The sequence below is a fragment of the Parus major genome, chromosome 10, assembly GCF_001522545.3.
Source record: "Parus major isolate Abel chromosome 10, Parus_major1.1, whole genome shotgun sequence".
Classification (NCBI taxonomy): Eukaryota; Metazoa; Chordata; class Aves; order Passeriformes; family Paridae; genus Parus; species Parus major.
The window spans coordinates 1,453,539-1,472,693 of record NC_031779.1 but is presented as its reverse complement, the minus strand read 5'-3'; the positions used below and the strand labels follow the sequence as shown (position 1 = coordinate 1,472,693).

Below are 19,155 nucleotides of genomic sequence, written 5' to 3'. Positions count from 1 at the left end.
GTCACCAAATGGGGCACAGCCTGATCCCTGTCACCAAACCAGGCACAACCATCCCAGCCAGTCCAGGGAATGGTGGGGCATTTTCCGAGTGCCAGCCAGAACACCTCTGGATGAGGGAGGACAACAGCTTGGTTCCTTGAGCACGTCCTTTCCTGCTCTGTCATTCCCTGGGAACACGAGGGACTACGCTTAAGAAGCTGCATCAATTTCAGATGTTGTGCACCTCATTAATCAAAACACATCCTTTTGGAAGGCAGTTGATTGCAGCTGAGGCACAGAAGTGCTTACACCTCAGCATCCCTAGTGCCTGGAGGAGAGAAGAAATACAGGGAAAAGACCTTTAGTGCTCTCCCTGGCTTATTTCACGTTATCTAATCTACAGGAGCACTGGAAAAAATGAAATTTATTTCCCCAGAAAAGCAATGTGATGAAAATAATAATATTAAATGATATTTGCACTGTAGAGTATTTGGAATGAGTCACAGGCAGTCTGGCTGTGCCAGGAGGTGGGAGGAGGAGAGGAGCAGGTAGAACACATGGGAGAAAGGATTCGGGAGAGAGCCAGGGAGAGGCAAACAAAGATGAGGAAGCATGTGCTGTGTGTGTGTGTGTTCTTGCTGAAGTAACTGCTGAGCAGCATTTCCTTGCCGTGGAGCTGCAGGAGCATCCTGCTGCTCTACATGGCACAGTCACCTCTAGCCACCGGCTCCTGCAAGGGAAAAGGGAAAAATATTTGCTCCTAAGAGCAGGAGCACGGAGGTGAGGTGGGGATTTCCTCCCTGCCTGTCGTGGGCATTCCTTGCCTGTGCTCAGCCTCCCTGCCTGCGCAGTTCACGTGGTTTCCTTCTCCTAGCAGGTAGGATTTGCAATGTCTGAAACAACAAACGTTCTAGAAAGCCTCAGATGCTGAATCTCTGCAAAAATACACACCAAAATCTCTCATGTGGCCAAACAGATTGTTGATTTTACTCCACTGGTTTCAAAGGCTTGGCAGTAGGAACGATTTGAATCACTTTATCAGTCTAGGAGCTTTTTAAACAGAATAAGCAGCCATTCCCAAAGAAGCACAGGCAGGGCTGATTGCCACCTCTTTCCCTCTTTTTCTCCAGAAAAACCCTCTCAAACATCAAAAGGTGTTGCCTAATCGTAGCCGGTTTTCCCCAGTGCTTTGGCCTCCGTTACAGGAGGTGCCTCGTGGGCAGCAGTAAGGGGCAGCAGGATTCCCAGGCTGGCTCCCGGAGCAGCCTGGGCGGGCAGTGCTGACTCAGGAGGCCCGGGGGAAGTGGGGTTCCCCCGCCGCGGGGAGAGCCCCCGCAGCCGGCACTGCCAGCCCAGCCTCCCTCAGGCCAGCGGCGGAGCGCGCCCACATGCAGCTGCTTGCATTTATTCGCTTTGGAATGACCTCTCCACATCCAACCCCGCAGGAGAGCAATAGTCAAACAGCCACGGAGAAAGGGTCCTTGCAAACCTTCCTGCAGACGGGGGCAAAGGCAGCGTGTTCCCGGCAGCCAAACTTCTGCTAGGGAACACGGGCGCTCCCCGAGCCCCTGCTTTGCATGCAAGTCAGATTTTCAAGGTGAACCGCTGGTTTTCCTTTAAATTTGGCTTCGCCCCTTCCCACAAAACCCCCCGTGCCTTCACGAGCAAACCTGCCCCCAGCAGCCACACCTCCGGGCGGAGCAGGGAGCGCCCGCACCCAAGAGAAAAAGGAATATTCTCGCTCGTATTTATTTACTTTGTGGTGTTTACGATGCCGCTGTTGATAAGCTGGCGGCGGCCCGGCGGCCGTGGCCGCTGAGGCGGGGCGGGCCCGGCGCTGCCCGGTGCCCGCAGCGCGGTGCCCGCAGCGCCCGGGGCGCGGTGCCCGCGGCGGCGGCCGAGCCCCGCGGTTGCCGGGCGTTGCCCCTTTAAGAAGCCCGGGTGCTGTCTCAGGTAGGCAGAGCCTGTGCGCTGTAGTCGCTCCTATGGCAACCCAATAGAATGGGATGGCTTCATGAATATTCCCAGGAGCAGGGGCTGCATGAGGAATAAGTGATGACAGTGATGTAAGCAAGCAGTGGCCGCTGCAGGTTGCAGTTCATTGTGTTATTGGCCGGCAGGTTGAGGAGTTTGCGGCTTGAGCTTCGCTTTCTGGATGATGTCTGCCCGCCGGGAGCCACGGCACATTTGCATCTTGAAGCCAACATGGCAAGGCGGCTGCTGCCGCCGCTGCCGCCCTCCCTCGCCTTCCAGCCAGAAGTGTGTGGCTCTCCTCTAGACTTCTTGCCCAGTGCTCAGCATCTGAGCAGACAGGGATTGCAGTAACACTCACCAAGGGGAGACAAGCAGCAAGTAGCCAAATCGGGACAACGGAGGAGAAGGGGAGGCTGGTTTTTGCCTTCCCTCTATTTTTTTTCTTTTCTGTTTTTTTTGTTGGTTTTTTTTTTTTTTTTTTTTCCCTCCGCCTTCCCTTCCCTTCTGGATGCAGAGCCTGTGTTTTGATGCAGAGCCTGTGGATGCCACAGCCTGGTAAGGAGATGACACGCCAGTCTCTGGTCCCCCGTGCCCCGTGAGCCGGGGGCAGGGGCCTGGGGGCAGTGCCGGTTCCCCTCGCTGGGCAGAGCGGGGGGGTGTCTCCCTGTCCCTGAGCAGCAGCAGCAGCAGCAGCAGCGGCCATGGACAAGCTGCCCCCCTCCATGCGCAAGAGGCTCTACAGCCTGCCCCAGCAGATCGGACCCAAGGCGTCGATCATGGACGAGGAGGATGACAGCGACAAGGACACCCGCAGGAAAAGCATCAGGCTCAAGCCACTGCCTTCGCCCTCTGCTGGGAGCACCCGGGCCCTCGGGGGGGACCCCGGCCGAGGCGGGGACCCCGGCCTGCTGGAGACGGAGGCCGGCGGCAAGGGCGCCAAGACCAGCACCAACGGGGACTGCCGCCGCTTCAAAGGGAGCCTGTCCTCGCTCACCAGCAGGCACCTCCACGACGCGGCCGAGGAGAAGCGGCTCATCGGCGGCGAGGGGGAGCCAGCCTCTCCCGGGGAGGACAAGAGCCCCCCTGGCAGCGGGGAGCTGGAGCAGGGGCTGCCTGTGCCCCCAGCGCCCGCCTCCCCCCCGGAGCCCCAGCAGCCGCCCCCCCGGGCCTGCTCCTCGACCTCCATCAAAGTGGAGGGAGGTGGAGGGTGCGACCAGATCACCCCAGATGAGGAGCAGAGGCTCGGCCAGGCCGGTTTCATGCAGAGGCAGTTCGGGGCCATGCTCCAGCCGGGGGTCAACAAATTCTCCTTGAGGATGTTTGGCAGCCAGAAGGCCGTGGAGAGGGAGCAGGAAAGAGTTAAGTCTGCCGGGTTCTGGATCATCCATCCCTACAGCGACTTCAGGTACAACCCCCCCCTTTTCCGGCCCACTCCAAACTAGCTGGGCTGCCCCTTCCCATGTCACCTCCCGCACAGGGCACCCACCCCGGCAGAACTTTCCTGGGTCATTTCCTAGCCAGAGGACACAGCCAAGATCTGCTCCACTCAAACAAGCTGCAGGTTTCATTTACATTGCACCCTCATTTTAGTGTCCCCATACTCTTAGTAATTTTAAATCGTTTTTAAACCAGTTGGCTTTGGCTTTTTATGATGGAAAGGTTCTCTTTAAGTTCGTTGTAAATGGGGAAAACTGTTCCCACCTGATGCACAACTCTAGACTAAAAGCGTGGTGTCTGATCTTAACTAGTCCTGCATCTCCATGGATGCTCTGCCTGATTGATGCTTCCCGTTTTCACACCTCCGAGTCCTCTCCCTGCTCCTTCCCAAGAGTTAGGCAGGGATGTTGCTACTGTTGCTGCTGTGTAGGTGTCTTACTGCAGCATGGCTTGTCAGGAATTGGGATGTGCAGGGGATGGCAGTGTGCATTAACAAGGTTCTTAACAGAGAAAGAGCCTCTTTTGCATCTGTACATCTCATTTGCAAAATTAGTTTGGATTGGGAGTAGTTAACACCGACTTTGCCAAAGTCAGTAATGGCTTGCTCTCACTCCACAGCAACATCTCCGTGGAGGTTAATAAGGAACTGAACTTGGAAACCCTAGAGCCAGTTTTTGTAAAGTCCTGCATAGCAGAGGGGCTGTGTTTGGGTATTTCTGAGCAAAGTGTCATCTGCTGCACAGGTGAACTGTCCTCTGCAATATGTATGTAAAGCACTGCAATCAATAATTAATTACTGAGTACAATCAATGGCTAAGGTTTATTGCTTCAACTTTAATTACAACAGGCTTACATCTCACATTTAAAAGCGCACAGGAGAAGAATATTATTTAAACATATCTTTGTCACACTACGTGATTTTATTGAATTTGTGGACTCTGCAAGGAACCGTGCGTGATTCCCGAAAATACAGTTAGCGAGATAATTGCAGGAAGGAGTTTCGGGGTGGATTTGGGCTCCCAAAGGCAGGAATGACAAACGTCTTGACACCACCTATTAGGGATTTAGCGAGCAGCCCACACGCTTAGCGGATTCAGCACTGGCACTGACCAGATTCCTTGATATTTGCTTGGATTAATAAATGTTATTAGAAGGCTCTGTGAGTTGGAGGACTGCACTGTCATTTACATTCAGTGCATTCAAGTGTCCCAAGCACACAGCTGACTGAGCTTAGGAGGGTTTCCAGAAGCTCCAGCATGATGCAGAGTCCTTGTGAGCACAGCCTTACCCAATCCCATGCTGGAAGCAGGGGAAAATTGCCTCCCAGTGAGACTGACCAAGTTATAGCTCCCAAACACAGAAATGTGAGAACGAGCACCTTTCAAAAGAACAATACCAGTTCCATACTCTCGGCTATATTTGCAGCATTTGTCGTGGGTCTGAAGTTTACCTGCTGTGTTTTCTTGGGTTATTCCAGCAAGGTGTGCTCTGCATGTCATGCCCTCAGGAAATTTGGGGTTTAGTCTCTGTGTTGTATCTTGAGTTAGACAAAAGCAGTGTTCAGCTTTCCATGTCCTTCTGTCTCTGTGGTGGGTTTATTCCCTTCTATATCTGTGCCTGTTTTCAGCGCAGAACCAGCATGGCAAACTTGAGCAGCAGGAGCTGAGGTAACCACCTTGCCCAAGGTGAGATGGTCCCATGAGTTTGGGATTTTAAGGTTTCTACAGAACCAGAGCTTATTCCACAAGAAGATGAAGTAACTTTTCATTCCTGAGGCACTTGGTTATGGGGCCTCTCCTAAGGAATGGAGTCTGCTGGCAAGCCCTGGCTCCCTCAGCTGGATGATGCCACGGAGCTGCGGGCACTGAGCTGTCCGTGGGTGCGTGGGTGACTCCTGGTGTTAATAACAGAACCTGACAAAGCTTGCAGTCCGTGCGGGGAAGGCACAGGGAGCTGTGTGTCTGTACCTGGGGCACATTCCAGGTGGGCTGGTTTCCTTCTGAACTGGTGTAGCAGCCCAGCCCAGCAGCACGGGCTGTGTCCCCGCTGTCCCCCTGGGCTGGGGCAGTGGGTGAGAGTCTGGAGCCATGTGCCGAGGCCAGGAGGAGCTGGGTGCACCACTGCCTGCTCAGGGGGGATATTTCCAGGGAGGCTTTGTTCACCCCTGTTTCTAGGTCACCTGCAGCAGATCTGTTTGGGTAGGAACACTGCTTAGAGAATGTGCCTGGGCTTCCATGGAAAGTGACCTGTGGACAATGGCTGCTTTGAAGGGGAAGAGTGGGAGCCCTCCCACCTTCTGTTGGGGCTTTGTGTTCCCTCTTGCCCTCTGCTAAAGCATCTCTCTTGGAAACAACTCCTGTGAATATGGCTAACGTTTTTTGACCTCTGAGATGCAGCAGATTGCACCAAAGAGCAGATCTTACCAAAATATTTGCAAGAGCTGTATCGGTGCCCCAAAGGAGGGTGTTGTGTGCTGGGGGAATTACGCAGTGCAATTCCTGACTGCTCCCTGTTCCAGTCGGCTGCGGATTCCTCGGGATCTTGGAGGTTCCATCATCCTGCCCTTTGCTGGCACCCAGGCTGTGCAGCAGTGTTTGCTGGTCAAGAGTTTGCCTTTGGAGGAAGCTGCCTCCCCTCTCGAGCGAGGCACATCTCCAGGCAGGTTCTGCTGGAGCTCCAGCCCTCGTGACTCCCGGCTCCGAGCAGCTGGAGCTGGGAAGTTTGCATGGAACACTGCAGGCCGATGCACTGCTGTGAAATGACATTGGTGCCATTCTCTGACTCCACGGAGTCGCTGCTCCTTCGCGCTCTGCTTCCAGAGGAGTTCCTGATTTAGAATAGAACAGAGGCTTTCATCATTGTCTCATTAAATTATCATTTTAGCATCTAATAGGGCTAATTCCAGTGGCAAATCTATGACCCTCCAAGAGTAAAACAAATTAATATAGATTCAGGCTTTGTTGATCTCTGCTTTTAGTCCATTGTGAGGGGAAAAGACATCAAATGACCTTTATAAAAATCAAGCTCGGTGCCCCTGAGTACTCCTGACTAATGCAGTGGGCTGGTTCTAGAAGCACTTAAAAGGTGTCTTAGCAACTTCTAATGAAAATTAAGAGTCCTGGCTCCCATTCTGAGGTGCAGATGTGTGTGCTGGCAGCTGGAGTTCATTTGCATCTGTGGTTGATTGCACATCAGTGCAGAGCCACACTGTGTTTTCTAGATCAAGATTTATCTGTGACTTTGAAAGCTCTTCCACTGGGTAGACAGAATTGTATTTTATTGCTTAGAGGAAGCATTGATCTAGTACAATTGGTTTAATAAAAAAATTCCAGACAAACAATGATCTGTCTAGTTTGTAGCTGACTGAAGCATATGGGATGTAGCTGCTGCCCAGAATTGCTTGCAAAAGAAGTGTAGCATGCTGCTTTTAGAAAGACCTGAGAACAGATACACTATCAGAGGGCCCAAAATAGTCCCAGCAGTGGATGTAAATAGAACTGCACATTATTCACTGCCCAGTAATCTATTAACTTCCTCACAGTGAAGAGAAGCCGCTGTCTCTTTGAAAACAATGGCAAACATTCCGCTCGATAGCAGACCCAACTACAGATTTTAGAATTCTTCTTTTCACTGCTCTCCATTACTTGTAATACTTGTGTGCAAACAGATCCTTTCTTTCCTTTGCTTCCTCTGCCAGTGCTCCCTGCCTGCTGGGACCCTGGGGAGGTTTCTGTGGCAGCAAAATCCAGGTGCTCAGGTGTGAGGTATAAGGGGAAACAACAAAATCACTGCTTCCCTTCTTGCTGCAGTGTCCCTCAGCCTTCCTTCACCAGGGGGATCGGTGGGATTTACTAATTATAGTCCTAACAGCTGAAGCCAATAGCACTGTGGGATGGAGCAGGAATGGGAGGGATGTGTGCTTACCTTTCCCACCCTCCTGAGCAGGCCTGATTTCCAGTGCCTCTCTGGGTGCTGCTCTGGCTGTGCACACTGTTCTCACTGGGAAGCTTTCCCCCATGCTTTCGAAGGGTAAACAATTTGTGGAGAGTCCAGCAGTGCTGACTGACTTTGGCAGCTTCCTTGGGTGGGGGTTGCTCCCTGCTCTCAGGCAATAATGCCCATTTTTCCTCCATCTCCTGGCCAAGGTGCTGCTCCTTGTGCTGCCCTCCCTCTGTTCCTGAGTCTATGACTCGCCCTTTGCTCCAAGCCATGGAGCAGGATGTGCAGCACTGGGAATTCTGGCTCAGGGAAAGGGCAGGGGGCAGTGGCTTTGATGGCAGGACTGTGCCTGGCATTGGAATCCAACGGGGAGTGCCAACAGGCCAGGTTTGGAGGGAGCAGCTCCCAGGCTTGGCTCTCTTCTCCTCTTTGTGGTGATGGGGTGTCCCTGGGGTAGCAGGGAGACAAAATCTGCCTTTGCTGCAGAGAACTTCCCAGCCAATTCCCAAGGCATTTTGCTGGAGCAGAATGAGAGGATCCCAACAGGAATCACACATAGGATAATCCAAATTCTGCTGAACACATCTGTTATCTTCAGTGGACTTTCAGTCAGGCTGCAGAAGAACCATGGCTTTGTGACCATGACCTAAGGGAGTGAAACTCCTGCATCCATACTTCCCACATCCATAGGCAAGTCAGGCTTCATGCCCCAGCTCCCTGGTCAGGAGGCAGAGGATAAATAATCCCACACCAGACAGTCTGTGCAGGAGTACAGCTTTTTGTAGGAAGCATGTCCACATGCCTGAGCTGGAAAACAGGAAGGCCTCGGTAAAGGCAACACCTCAGTGGGTCACCATGGTAAAATATTTTAGGACTAATATATTATGGTATTTTTATGTGGAGAAAATGAGATAAGGTAACATAAATAAATAGTAAAGCAAGCATTGAGATTTAACAAAAAGAGCTGTGGATAAGATTTTTGCATCAACTTAAGCCAGGCCCTTCATACCAATCTTTGCCAACAGATGAAGACATTATCTGTCCCTCCCTCAGTACACTCAGGAATGGCTCCTTTGGGAAAAACAATTTAATGTTTTCTTCATCTCTTCTTGTAAGATAACATATCTAATTTATTATATCTTATTCAAATCCATATGTGAAGGGAAAAAAAAGGTTAATTTTCTCATGGCTTTACAAAATATTCACTGTGCTAGCAATAAATGTTCACTTCCTGACAGCGAGGAAATTGGAAATATCAACGCCAGGTTATAGCGAGGTGGCACAGACTGGAGGGGGTTGAGGTAAAACCATCTCTGACCTGGGGGTGGTGGAACTGAGGCCCAGCTGTGCAGGGCAGGAGGCCTCTCACAGCATCCCCTTGGTGAGAGCTCTGCCCTGGGGGCTCTGCAGGGACCGGGCCATCCCTGGCACTCAGAAGGGCTAATGGGGACCCGTTTGGGGAGCCGTGGGTGCCTTGAGAGGATGGGGCACATTCTGCTCTGGACCATTTCTTAGGCTGGCTCTGTGAGCAGCCAGACTGGGAAATGGGCCCATCCCTCCCACCCTCTTCCTAAGCCTCTGCTGCTTGTTGGTTTGTCTGTTGTTATAGCAAAAAATAATCACTGCTGTAAACAATGACATCGTGTTCTCTCCCATCATCATCTCAGAGTATTATTGCAGTTCCATTTGGGATTGGGCTCCTTGCCTGACACTCCTGCAGGAGCTTTCTGGCAGAGGGGCGTTTCTGGGGCTCTGCTCACCTGCCCTGGCCATCACATCCCACCTGCAGTTCCTTCCCTCTTGCATTGCAAACCTGCCGGACTGGGCAAGAAATGGGCTCCTACAGAACATCCTCTCCTGCACACGCCTGCCCCAAGCCCGCCCTCCCACCTTGGAGGAGGCAGGAATTCTCTGGGAAACACCGGTTTGATCCATGTGGTGACTGGAACATAGCACAGCCAAGCTCCTGTCTGCTGTTTCCTACCCCGAGCTTTTGACTTTGCAGTCTGACTTTTAATGCAGTGGTTTGTACAGTTGTTAGGGTTGTAAAAACAACTCAGTCTCTCCCCTTGGCACAATATCTGGGTTCATTAGCAGGTGTGGAGCTGCTCAAGGCTGTGCTGCACTGCCCTCTGCTCCGAATGAAGCAGTGGCTGTAGCAGGGAGCTATAGCCAAGGAAAGATGCTGCACCACATTCCAGGGCTACTCCAGGCTCCAAAGGAAACACAGTCTGTTTCTAGCCCCACTCTCTCCAACCTGTTCTCTCCCTTGGTGTTTCTCATCCCACCAGTGTCATCTCTTTTTTTGGGCTCCTCATGGCAGGTGTCCTGTCCAGCCAGTCCTAGATGCTGATATCCAACTTCTTGCTCATCTGATTGCTGATTTCCACCTTGTTTTCAGTAATGCCTCTCCCCCTCACCCCTTGCCATGTTGCAGTGTGTTGGGTTGGCATTTACTCAGTCCAGTTCCAGTCTCCATCCGTATCCTTCAGCTTTTTCTCTGGCTGGGTCTCTCCGAATCAGTTCCTTCTCCTCCTACATATTCTTAGTTGCCGTTGTCCTTCCGACTCTTCCAACAATCTCAGTTTCTTCCATCCCCTTCCTGACTTAAGAATGGATCATTTTTCCCAGTAATTTGAAACCCTTCCACATTATCCTTCTCCTTATCCTTGGACACTGCCAATGTTTAGACAAAAGCTACTCAGTTTCTATTTTTTAAACTTGAAAGATCTCAATCCTCAGACCTGAGCATTTAACATGATGAATTTGTGTGGAAGCACAATCTCCACTGCAGAAGAAATGAAAGAGGTTTTATTTGAAGGAAAAATGTGGTTTCTGAGGGTAAAACCCACAGAGTTGGTGTAGGACTTTGCAGCACTATTTTAAGGAGGTAAACTTGGGGTTTCAATCCAGTGTTATTCCGGTTAGGTAACTGTGCTAGTGCTTTCTGTGGCACTGAGGTTTTTTTCTGCTCTGGAGTCACTGCTACTGCACTGAAATCCATTTATTATACAGATAAAAGAGTGATCTTTGTCTGGAGATAACATAGTGTCATTTTAGCTTGAAACCATTGAAATTTGTCTTTGTTTCTGATGTGTTATGAGCATCTCATTAGCAAGCCCATGAATCCCTCAGTTTGCTCTCAAAACCAACTATCTGAGCTCTCATCTCTGCCAGAGCAGAGATTTCCTCCTTTCTCTTATTTTTGAAAGCCGTGTTGGTGCCAAGGCAGTTATAGGTCAATTGAGTTATTGTTGGTTCTAATTGGCACTCTAACAAGCTATTAAATCAATTTACCTACAGATGAATGTCACTCAAAAAGCAAGGTGCCAGCTCCTTTTGAGAACTTCAAAAAGCCCATTTCCACTGCTGAGTGTGAGGGAAAGGTCAGGCTGCAGGGAAGTGGCTACTTGAGATTTGCCCCCAGAACATTTGTGCCAGGAGCTCTGTGGCTGAACACAGGCCAGGCTGTGAGGAGGGATAAGACCATTCCCAGAACTGGAGGCCAGGAGGAAGAATTAAGAACATCAGCAGCTCTGACAGATCTCTTATATCCCTTGCTGGGTGTGTAACGAAGCATGGGCTGATTTCCACGTGAAAGGATCCAGGTGCTGTCCACCTCCTTCACAGGAGTGTGTCCCACACGCTTTCCTGTGGCTGTGCAGGCAGGTGCAGTGCTCACAAACATCTTTCCATGCAGGCAGCCCCCAGCTGGTGACATCATTGCCTTTGGTATGTCTGGAGATTCACGAGTTTCCCTCGATTCCCTTGCAGAAGAGTCAGTCATTATGGTGAACAGGGTTGATTTAAGTTCCTTCCTGAAACGTTTGCAGGACCTCTCTCCCCAGCAGCACTGCAGAGCTCATCCCCACGGAGCTGAGCACTCCTTGGCTGTAAAGCTGTCACTGCTGAGTCTGCAGGGCAGGACAAGGGCTCTTCCCGAGCAGCACTGCACGCTCAAAATCCAAGCTGCTGTCCAGGACAAGAGCAGTGGACTGAGATGTAAGAGCAAGGACTCTGGTGAGGAGTGCTCAGGTCCCCCAGAGTGGGCTGGGGTCTGATGAGGCACAGGGCAGAGCAGGACACAGCGTGGCTCCCTGCAGCTCTGCAGTGCCGACAGCACCAGCCCTGGGTCTGTCAGCAGACACAGCACTCAGGACTCCAGAAACACGGCAGGGGAAGCAGATGTGTCCTGGGCTAGCAAGGTGCTCTTAGAGAGACCTTTTCCTGCTCCATTTCCACACTGAATGCTTTGCTGGCTGGGAAGGCCCTTTCCAAACTGGAATTATTCATTGTGTGCCGTATCGAGTGTGGTCACCCCGTGCCTGGTGTTAGCACCAGGCTGGAGGAAAACCAGGCTCTTATCTCCCAAGGAGATGCTGCAGGCAGCAGGGGAAGACAGTGCCGTGAGAGCAAAGCAGATGAGCATCCAAGGGGGAATTCCAAGGTCAGCTTGAGGGCCCATCACTTCCATGTTCCAGGGGCACAGCAGCTTCCCCAGCGATGCAGGACAGCTAATCTCATTTGTGGTGACTTGTCCAAATGTGCTAATTAAGGATTTAACTCTCAGCCTCTTTGGATGGAGAGGTTGTGTGTGTGTGTGTGTGTGTGTTTGTGCATCCATTATGGCAGAGCTCAGAGGCAGGAGAGGAGCTGCAGGTTGCCAGCTGACTCTAGTGCAGGAGCTCTGACTCCTGTTTTTCCCTTGTGACAGCTGTGCTTGGGGTGTTTGTGAGTGCCAGACAATCAGGAGCTGTGTAGGGAGCTCAGCTCCAGTGGGACTGAGAGCACAGGAACTCTGCTGGAGTCGCTTCTCCTGCTCCTGATCAGAACCTGGACACTGTTACAGTGTGATCCTCATCCCACCTGAGCACGAGGAAGGCATGGAAAACCCTGGAAAACCTGAGGAGATGCATTTGGATGTGCTGAGTGTGGGAAAGCAACATCTGGCAGTTACCAGCACTTGGGAGGAGATAACAGCTGCATTCCAGAGACTGGGGGACTCCACAAATCCTTTCCTTCCCAGGGATGTCAGGGCCAGGGGCTCACTCAGCCCTCTCAGCAGGGCAGCGGTGCCTCTCGGGGGCACTGTGGGCAGGAGAGGCCCTCCCCGTGCCCCTCGTGTCCACCGCAGGGACAGCCCAGCTCTGCAGAGCAGCAGGAGCTGTGCCCATCTCACTCCTGCCATGGCCCAGCCAGCTCTCCCCATGGCCCAGGAGATAAGAGAAAAGATAATGATGCCTGGCTCCGTGCAGCTTTTTTAACAATAGCAAACCCACTTTCATTAAGCACAAATTCTCGATGCTTGACCTTTCCCCCTTCATTTCAAAGGTACTAATGCATGCACAAGTTGCACTTCTATTAATAACAAGAGGAATATATTTTTCCATCCCTATTTTCCTGTGAATCGTGGGGAGGGCAGGAGGAGGGACCAGTCTAGACTGCAGATGATGGTCTGTCCTCCTTGATGCCCATACAAAGCACTCGTATCGTGCTCATTTAGCTGTGGATGCACTTGGAATGACAAGCAGTGCCTAGCAGACAGGACAAGCTGGAAGGGATGTCAGGCATACAGGTCGGACCCATGAGCCATCCTGAGCTGAACTCTCCATGCCTTGACATCTCCAGCTTTAAAAACAGGGGTGATGGTGCTGCCAGGGGCCATGGAAGATGCTGGGGGACTCTGTGATATTTAATGTAACAGCAGATGCCAGAGGAGATAGCAGCGAGGGTGGGGTTGGTCTCTACCAGGAAGTTCCATGAGGATTTCTTTGGGATTCTCCTTTTCTGTGTAGTGCTGTAGATAAGGTCTCACCTATTGTCCATCTTCTGTTAGGACCCCAAAAAGCAGTGGATCTGTGGACTGATCGGGGATTTCTGAATCATTGGTTCCTTTGTCTTGATGAGGGAAGAGGTTACCACTACTCTTCAGTTCCATATACAGTGCTCTGTTGTCTGGCAGGTGTAGAACTAGGCTGGGAAAAGATTGGAAAAAAGCCTGCATGGAGAGGCAGACAAGATGGATTTTACCTTTTATGTCCATAAATGAGAATTGTGCAGCCCTCTGCATGGGGTTTGGAGATGCTCTAAGAATAAGATGTTCCATTTTTCCCTCACCAGTCATGTGTACTGCAGGGTGTGTTACCCTTTTCTTTGGGAATATGTGACTCTGGACTTCAGTAAACACTCCTAAATAGCAGGTCTGGCACGGGAGCTGCGAGGTTTCTGTCCCTGCTGCAGTGTGACAGAAAACATCCCCAGGGCTGGGTGGCTGGTGGATCTTTGGGTGATGTGTTGTGACCCTTGGCTTTTAGTGCAAACACAAGTCTGCTCCATGCCAGCCTGGGTCAGGGCAATTCCCTTTGTGTGCCGTGGCTGGAACATCCAGGCCTCTCCCACAGCTGGGAATGGAACAAAAACCTCGCTCACAGACGTGCTTCACTAAACTCCAGATGTGTCCGTGACCCCTGAGTGCTTCTGGACAGATTTTGGGGCTCAGTTTGTGAAACCAGAGGGAAAGTTGCACTGTTGGGGCCTCCCCTCCTTTGTTTCCATTGTGGTGGGCTCCTCTGCTGTGTCTGCAGCACAGGCACTCCTCCCCGTCCCACTGTCAATCCCACTGGATTCTCATTGCCTGCAGCTCCTGCTGGGAAGGCCCAAGTCCTTCCAAACCAAGGCCACCTCTTTTGCAGCACAAGCAGGAATTTGGGCTAGCAGTGGCACTCTGGGTATGGCCTAGGACTCCTGCTTTCCAATAGGGGATCTGGAAGCCTCATTTGCAAGTAAATTCACACAGCCAAATCTGCACTGCAGACAAAAAAAGATTTGCCTTGACATCATCTGCCCTGCTCTGCGCTCCGCAGTCAGTCAGGAGAGCAGAGCACAGCTCCAGCCTCTCCAGCTCAGCAGAATTAAGGCTAAGCTTCATCATGAGCTCATGCAAGCTGTTCCCACCCCAAATAATTGGCTGCTGCATGCTTTGTGTCTGTCTAGCCATTGCTGCATGTAGGTGGGTGTTGTGTGTGTGTGTGTGAATGAGTCTGCTGTGGAAATTAGTGCATAACATCGGGGGTGCAGCTGATAATAAATGGGAATGCTGGGACTGGGAGCAGCGTAAGCCAGAGCTGAACCCCTCAGACACCTGCACAGAAATCTCTCTGCCTGCTACCACAGCATGGGCATTCCCACTTGCAGACCACCACCACCACCTCTTCTTTGCTCTTCCTCTTGCCCTAAACCCCTCAGAAGTGTTTCCAGCCCTGTTTCCCATAGCAGGATGAAAAGCAGTGTAATTTCTCCAAAGCTCAGTCCCCCCTTCAGCACAACCCTCTCTGCAGGTGAAGAGGAAATGCCAGAGGTGCTAGTGTGGATGGGAGACAGTGCGATCCAGGAGCGTGGCTGTGGCAGCTGGATGAAGTCAGAGATGAAACCCTCTGGGACCTGGCAGCTTGTTCTGGGGTATTGCTCTCACAGGGCTGAGGTGTTCTCAACCACTTCCTCCAGTGCAATCATCACACACCCCCCTTCAGGAGCGGCAGGCCAGCAGCATTTCTGCCCAGTCTCCCAGATAAGAGGTGCAGAGACAGGCTGTGAACAGTGCCAGAAGTTCGGCCCTCCCATCTCATCAGCCTGGCCCAGAGCTTCCAGCCTTGCCCAAAGCTTCCAGCCTTGCTTTCTCTCCACACCCCCACACCCAAGATTTTTCTGGGGAAAGGGCATATCTTTGAAGCTGGGACAGGTCAGTGGAAACTTGTGCCTGCCCCAAATGGGGATCATAAGATCTGCAGCCCAGTTAGGGAAAAAGAATAGGGTTGGCTATTCCTCTAGTGATACAGTTCAGAGAGGAGCACAGTTTTCCTACAGCTGGGCACAAGAAGAGGGCAGAGAATTCTTCACAAGCTCTTGGCAAACTTGCTTTTCCTAGGCAAAGTATGGCCTTGGCTGGCTCAGGGAGAGGAAGGGAGGGGATTCCAATAAAGGAGTTTTGTAGTAATATAAACTACCCAGATGATAAACACTCTGGCTTTGGCAGAGCAGCTCGTGGCCTTTGCAGGCAGGCAGGTGCCACTGTGAGTAAGGGCAGTGCAGTTCAGATATTCCAGCTTTGTTCAGCCCTGGAACTCCCTGGAGTTGCAGTGGTTCTGCTGCATTTCCCTCAGCTCAGCCTGGCTGCAGGGCTGGGTGAGATCATCCCTCCACACACCGGGGTTCTTGTGGATGCAGGAGGGTTGATCATCATTCCTGTGAAATGAGGTTCATCAGTAGACAAATAGAGCCAAATTCCCAGGTGAGAATGGCCCTGGGAATGAGTTTCCCTCCTTGAAGGCACCTCAGGCTGTGTGTCCCAGACAGGAACACTGCATTACACCCAGGCCCTGTGCACTAGAGGGGACCTGCTGGTGCTGCACTGCTGTCACTGATCCCAGATTCCACTCCCAGCTTGGTGTTTGTACAGTGGCTCTTCAAGGCAGGATTTGGGCAGCCTGGGGCTCTCTTGCTGCAGTGGAAGTGGTTCAGAGCCCTGAATTTTCTGCTCTTTGTCCACAAAACAGCTATTTCTGATTCAAGGGTGCCTTTCCTGAAGGAGATCCCTAATTTACTATCTGCATATCTAATGAGCTAATCTGGGTTTGGATACACTTTAGAGCAGAGCTGATCTCCCAGCTTTCCCTGGCTTCCAGTCAAAGACCCTCTGCTGTTCCCCACTGGAGTCACTGCAGTGATTTGAGAGCTTTCCCAGGTGCTCTCACCACTGACCCATCTTCCTCCTCCTCTTCTTCAGCCTTCCTGCAGTCTCCCAGTGCTGGGGCTCCCAGCTGGGCCGAGGCACAGTACAGACATTTCTGCTGGCATGAAAGAACAAGAGCAAAACCTTGGCTCTTGCCTTACTCTGAGCTTAAGCAGAAGGCCTGGATTAACTAAGGAAAGAAAACCACAGAAATCATGTAATCATGGTGGAAGTGCACAACTTCCCAGGCAATTTATGTGATATCCCAGCACATCCCTGCTGAAATCAAAGGCTGAGCCAGCGCCTGCTGCAGTGGCCTTGAAAGTGGGTCCTGTGTGTGCAGAAGGAAAAACTACAAGGATGTTTCATGTTTTAGGCAAGAGAGCCCTTTGAGAGTGTGTTCTTGGAAAAGCTGGAATTCATTGAGACACTGCTGCCATCCTACATTCCCAAAACAAGGCAGGGAACAGACTTGCCTCTAGGCACCACAACCAAAGGATAAGACTTGTCTTTTCTTTTAAGGTACAAAACTTAAAAGCCTGGAATAGTCTTTTTGTGGCTGTGACTCTCAGATCCAGAGCATGTTTAGGTTCTTTTAGGGTTTCCTCTTCTGCACTCAGGACCAGAAGTAGATTTTTCTAGGCTGGTGGGGACGGCAAAGTGCCCATCTCACAATTCCATGTGGTCCTCTGGGCGCAGGCACGAACAGAGCCCGTGTTGAGTTCCTGCCTTGACATGTGGATTTAAAACTGAAAATACACCCTTGCACCTCATTTAGTGGCAGCTGTACCTTCAGTGGCCAGGGAAGGGTTTGGCTGTCACTGCCTTGGAGTAGGCTCGTGTCCTGCTGTCCCTGTGGTAACCATTTACTGTGTCAGCGTGTCTCACCTCTAAAGGCTGTGGCAATTACGTGTCCCAAACTCTTTACAGAGGTTGTTATTTCCCATTGCCCTTGTAGCTTGTCTGAGCCTGATGCCAAAGTGGAAATACTACGGGGGTGTTGTTATTTATTGGGCTTTCATGACTCTCCTATCTGCTCTGCCCCAGCTGTGTGTAGGAATGGCTTTGTCATATTCCTGTGAAATAGCAGGGAGATCTATTCCCAGCTTATGGCTGGAATAGGAATATAGAGAAAAACTCCTTTGTTTCCTCTCGGCTTGCTCATGCAGACTGAACCTGAGTGGTGCAGACATCACAAGGAGCTGTCCTGCCTGTCCCTGCAGTGTCCCTTTCCCAGCCTGTCCCTCTGGCAGGCTGGAGCATCCTCCTTCTGTATTGATGGAAATGCATCAAGCTGAATATATTTCTGAAACAACTTGTTTCTGGCAGGTTGTTCATTCTAAAAATATATTTATTTCTAATTGCTGAGCGGAATGCTTAATGAATTCTTCCTTCCCAAGAACAATTAATCAAAGAAATGATTTAGGGCTGGCACTTGCTCCCCCAGGGCTCAATGGCTTTGTTCCATTGACTTAAATAGAGCAGGCCAAGTCCAGCCCATAGTGGAAAAGATTTATCTGAGCATTTTTCATGGTGCCCATCACTGTTTGTCTGCCTGTTCCTGGCACTGTGTGTGTTGGAGGAGCAGCGCTGCACAGCAGAGTCACAACAAGTTTGCAGAACCCCGTGTGTCCTAGTGGGGATTTGGGATACTGAGGAGAGCCTGCAGCTCCAGCTTGCTCCAGAGGGTTTCTTGTTGGGAACAAATGGCTGGAGAGGACTCTGTGGGTCACAGACCCTGCAGCTTTTGATAAAGGAGAACCCCCTGGGAACCCCCACCACACCACAGGTCAGAAAATTTGTAGCGAGTTCTGGAAAAAGCAGGAGAGATGCAGCAGCATCCCAGGCCTTGGCAAAGGGCAGGGAGGGGCTGGAAGTGCCTGGATCCCCAGCACATGCTCCCATGCTCCTTTTCAGGAGTGTGTGGAGCACATTCCATGCCACACAGGCAGGTGAAAAGCCCAATTTCCTCCTGCCAGCCTGACAGGAGGCGAAAGACCTTAAATGTCCTGAATGTGGCCCCTGAATTCTTAATATTGCATCTAACTGGTGTTCAAAGCATCCTCTGTGGGCAGTGGAAGTCTGTCCTTTCTGGGGAGAATGTATTTTACATGTCTACTGTCTGAGTTTTTAATTCTGCTGTCCCAGAGTGTGCACCAAGCCCTGCTCCTTTTCCCTCAGCTCCTGCTGGGTTTCCTCATTTCAGCCCAGCGCAGGAACATTTGGAGGGACAGTGACAGTTCCTCAGGAGCCAGAAGGGGCTTTGGAGGATGTGAAGCTCAGAGCTGAGTGCCCTTCAGACACTGGATTGGATGGCACAATTCCTGGTCTCTCCGACCTGTTGAGGGAGTGAGGCCCTCTGGAATATCTGCCCCTCTGTGCCTCAGTTTCCCCAGCTGATAGATGCCACTGGGGGGAGACTCAGCCACCTGCCCTAAAAAGCTTTGAGGTCAGAAGGGAGTCAGTCTCTGGGGAGCTCCTCAGTGTTTCAGTACAGGCAGTAATTAATTCAGCAGCCATTCCAGGGGGAGGGATAGTGGATTCACGTGGATGCCTTAGGTAAGCACAGCCTGTACAGTATGTTTCTTCTGAGACTGAAAATAATCAGAAGCAATTGGACTTTTTTTTTTTTTTTTTTTTTCTTAACTGCTGCATTTTTAGAAGGTGATTCATCTCTTGTCTGGGGTCTGGGCTACCTGAATAGCCCCAAGATCCCAGCAGCATTAGTCTTTTTTGAGGATTCATTGTGCTCCATTGCAGCCTGCATAACTCATTACAAACAAGAGTCTGATGTGAGCAGCAGGAGAGCTGGGCAGAAGCATTTGGTGCTTTGGAAGCTGAAGTACACACAGGCAGTGCCTTGGTCCTTTTTCAGGTGCCTTACTCCTTCCACCCCACTCCTTCCCCATGGAAAGAGGCTCTGGCATCACTGGGTGTGAACTTTGTCTAGAGCAGTGGTGCCAGCATGGACATTTCCCACCAGGGCTAAAGCAAGGATGTAAACCTGTGAGGATTCCCAGAAAGTAATCACAAGGAGCTGAAGGTCCAAAACACAACATGGCATGTGCTCCATCCATCCATCCATCCATCCATCCATC

The 19,155-nt window shown here is 51.2% G+C and overlaps 1 protein-coding gene across 2 annotated transcripts in view; it reads left to right on the top strand.

The window, feature by feature from the left end:
- Window positions 1–19,155, top strand: part of HCN4 (hyperpolarization activated cyclic nucleotide gated potassium channel 4) — a 128,279-nt gene that overhangs the window by 36,693 nt on the left and 72,431 nt on the right. Inside the window, exon 1 of one of the 2 annotated variants that reach the window (XM_015638891.3) lies at window positions 1,919–3,358. The exons of the other annotated variant lie outside the window; for it this stretch is intronic. Within the exon in view, the coding sequence (XP_015494377.1) occupies window positions 2,655–3,358 (704 nt within the window). The 5' untranslated portion in view covers window positions 1,919–2,654. Of the gene's footprint in view, window positions 1–1,918; window positions 3,359–19,155 lie in introns of those variants that run through there. 2 annotated transcript variants of the gene reach the window in all.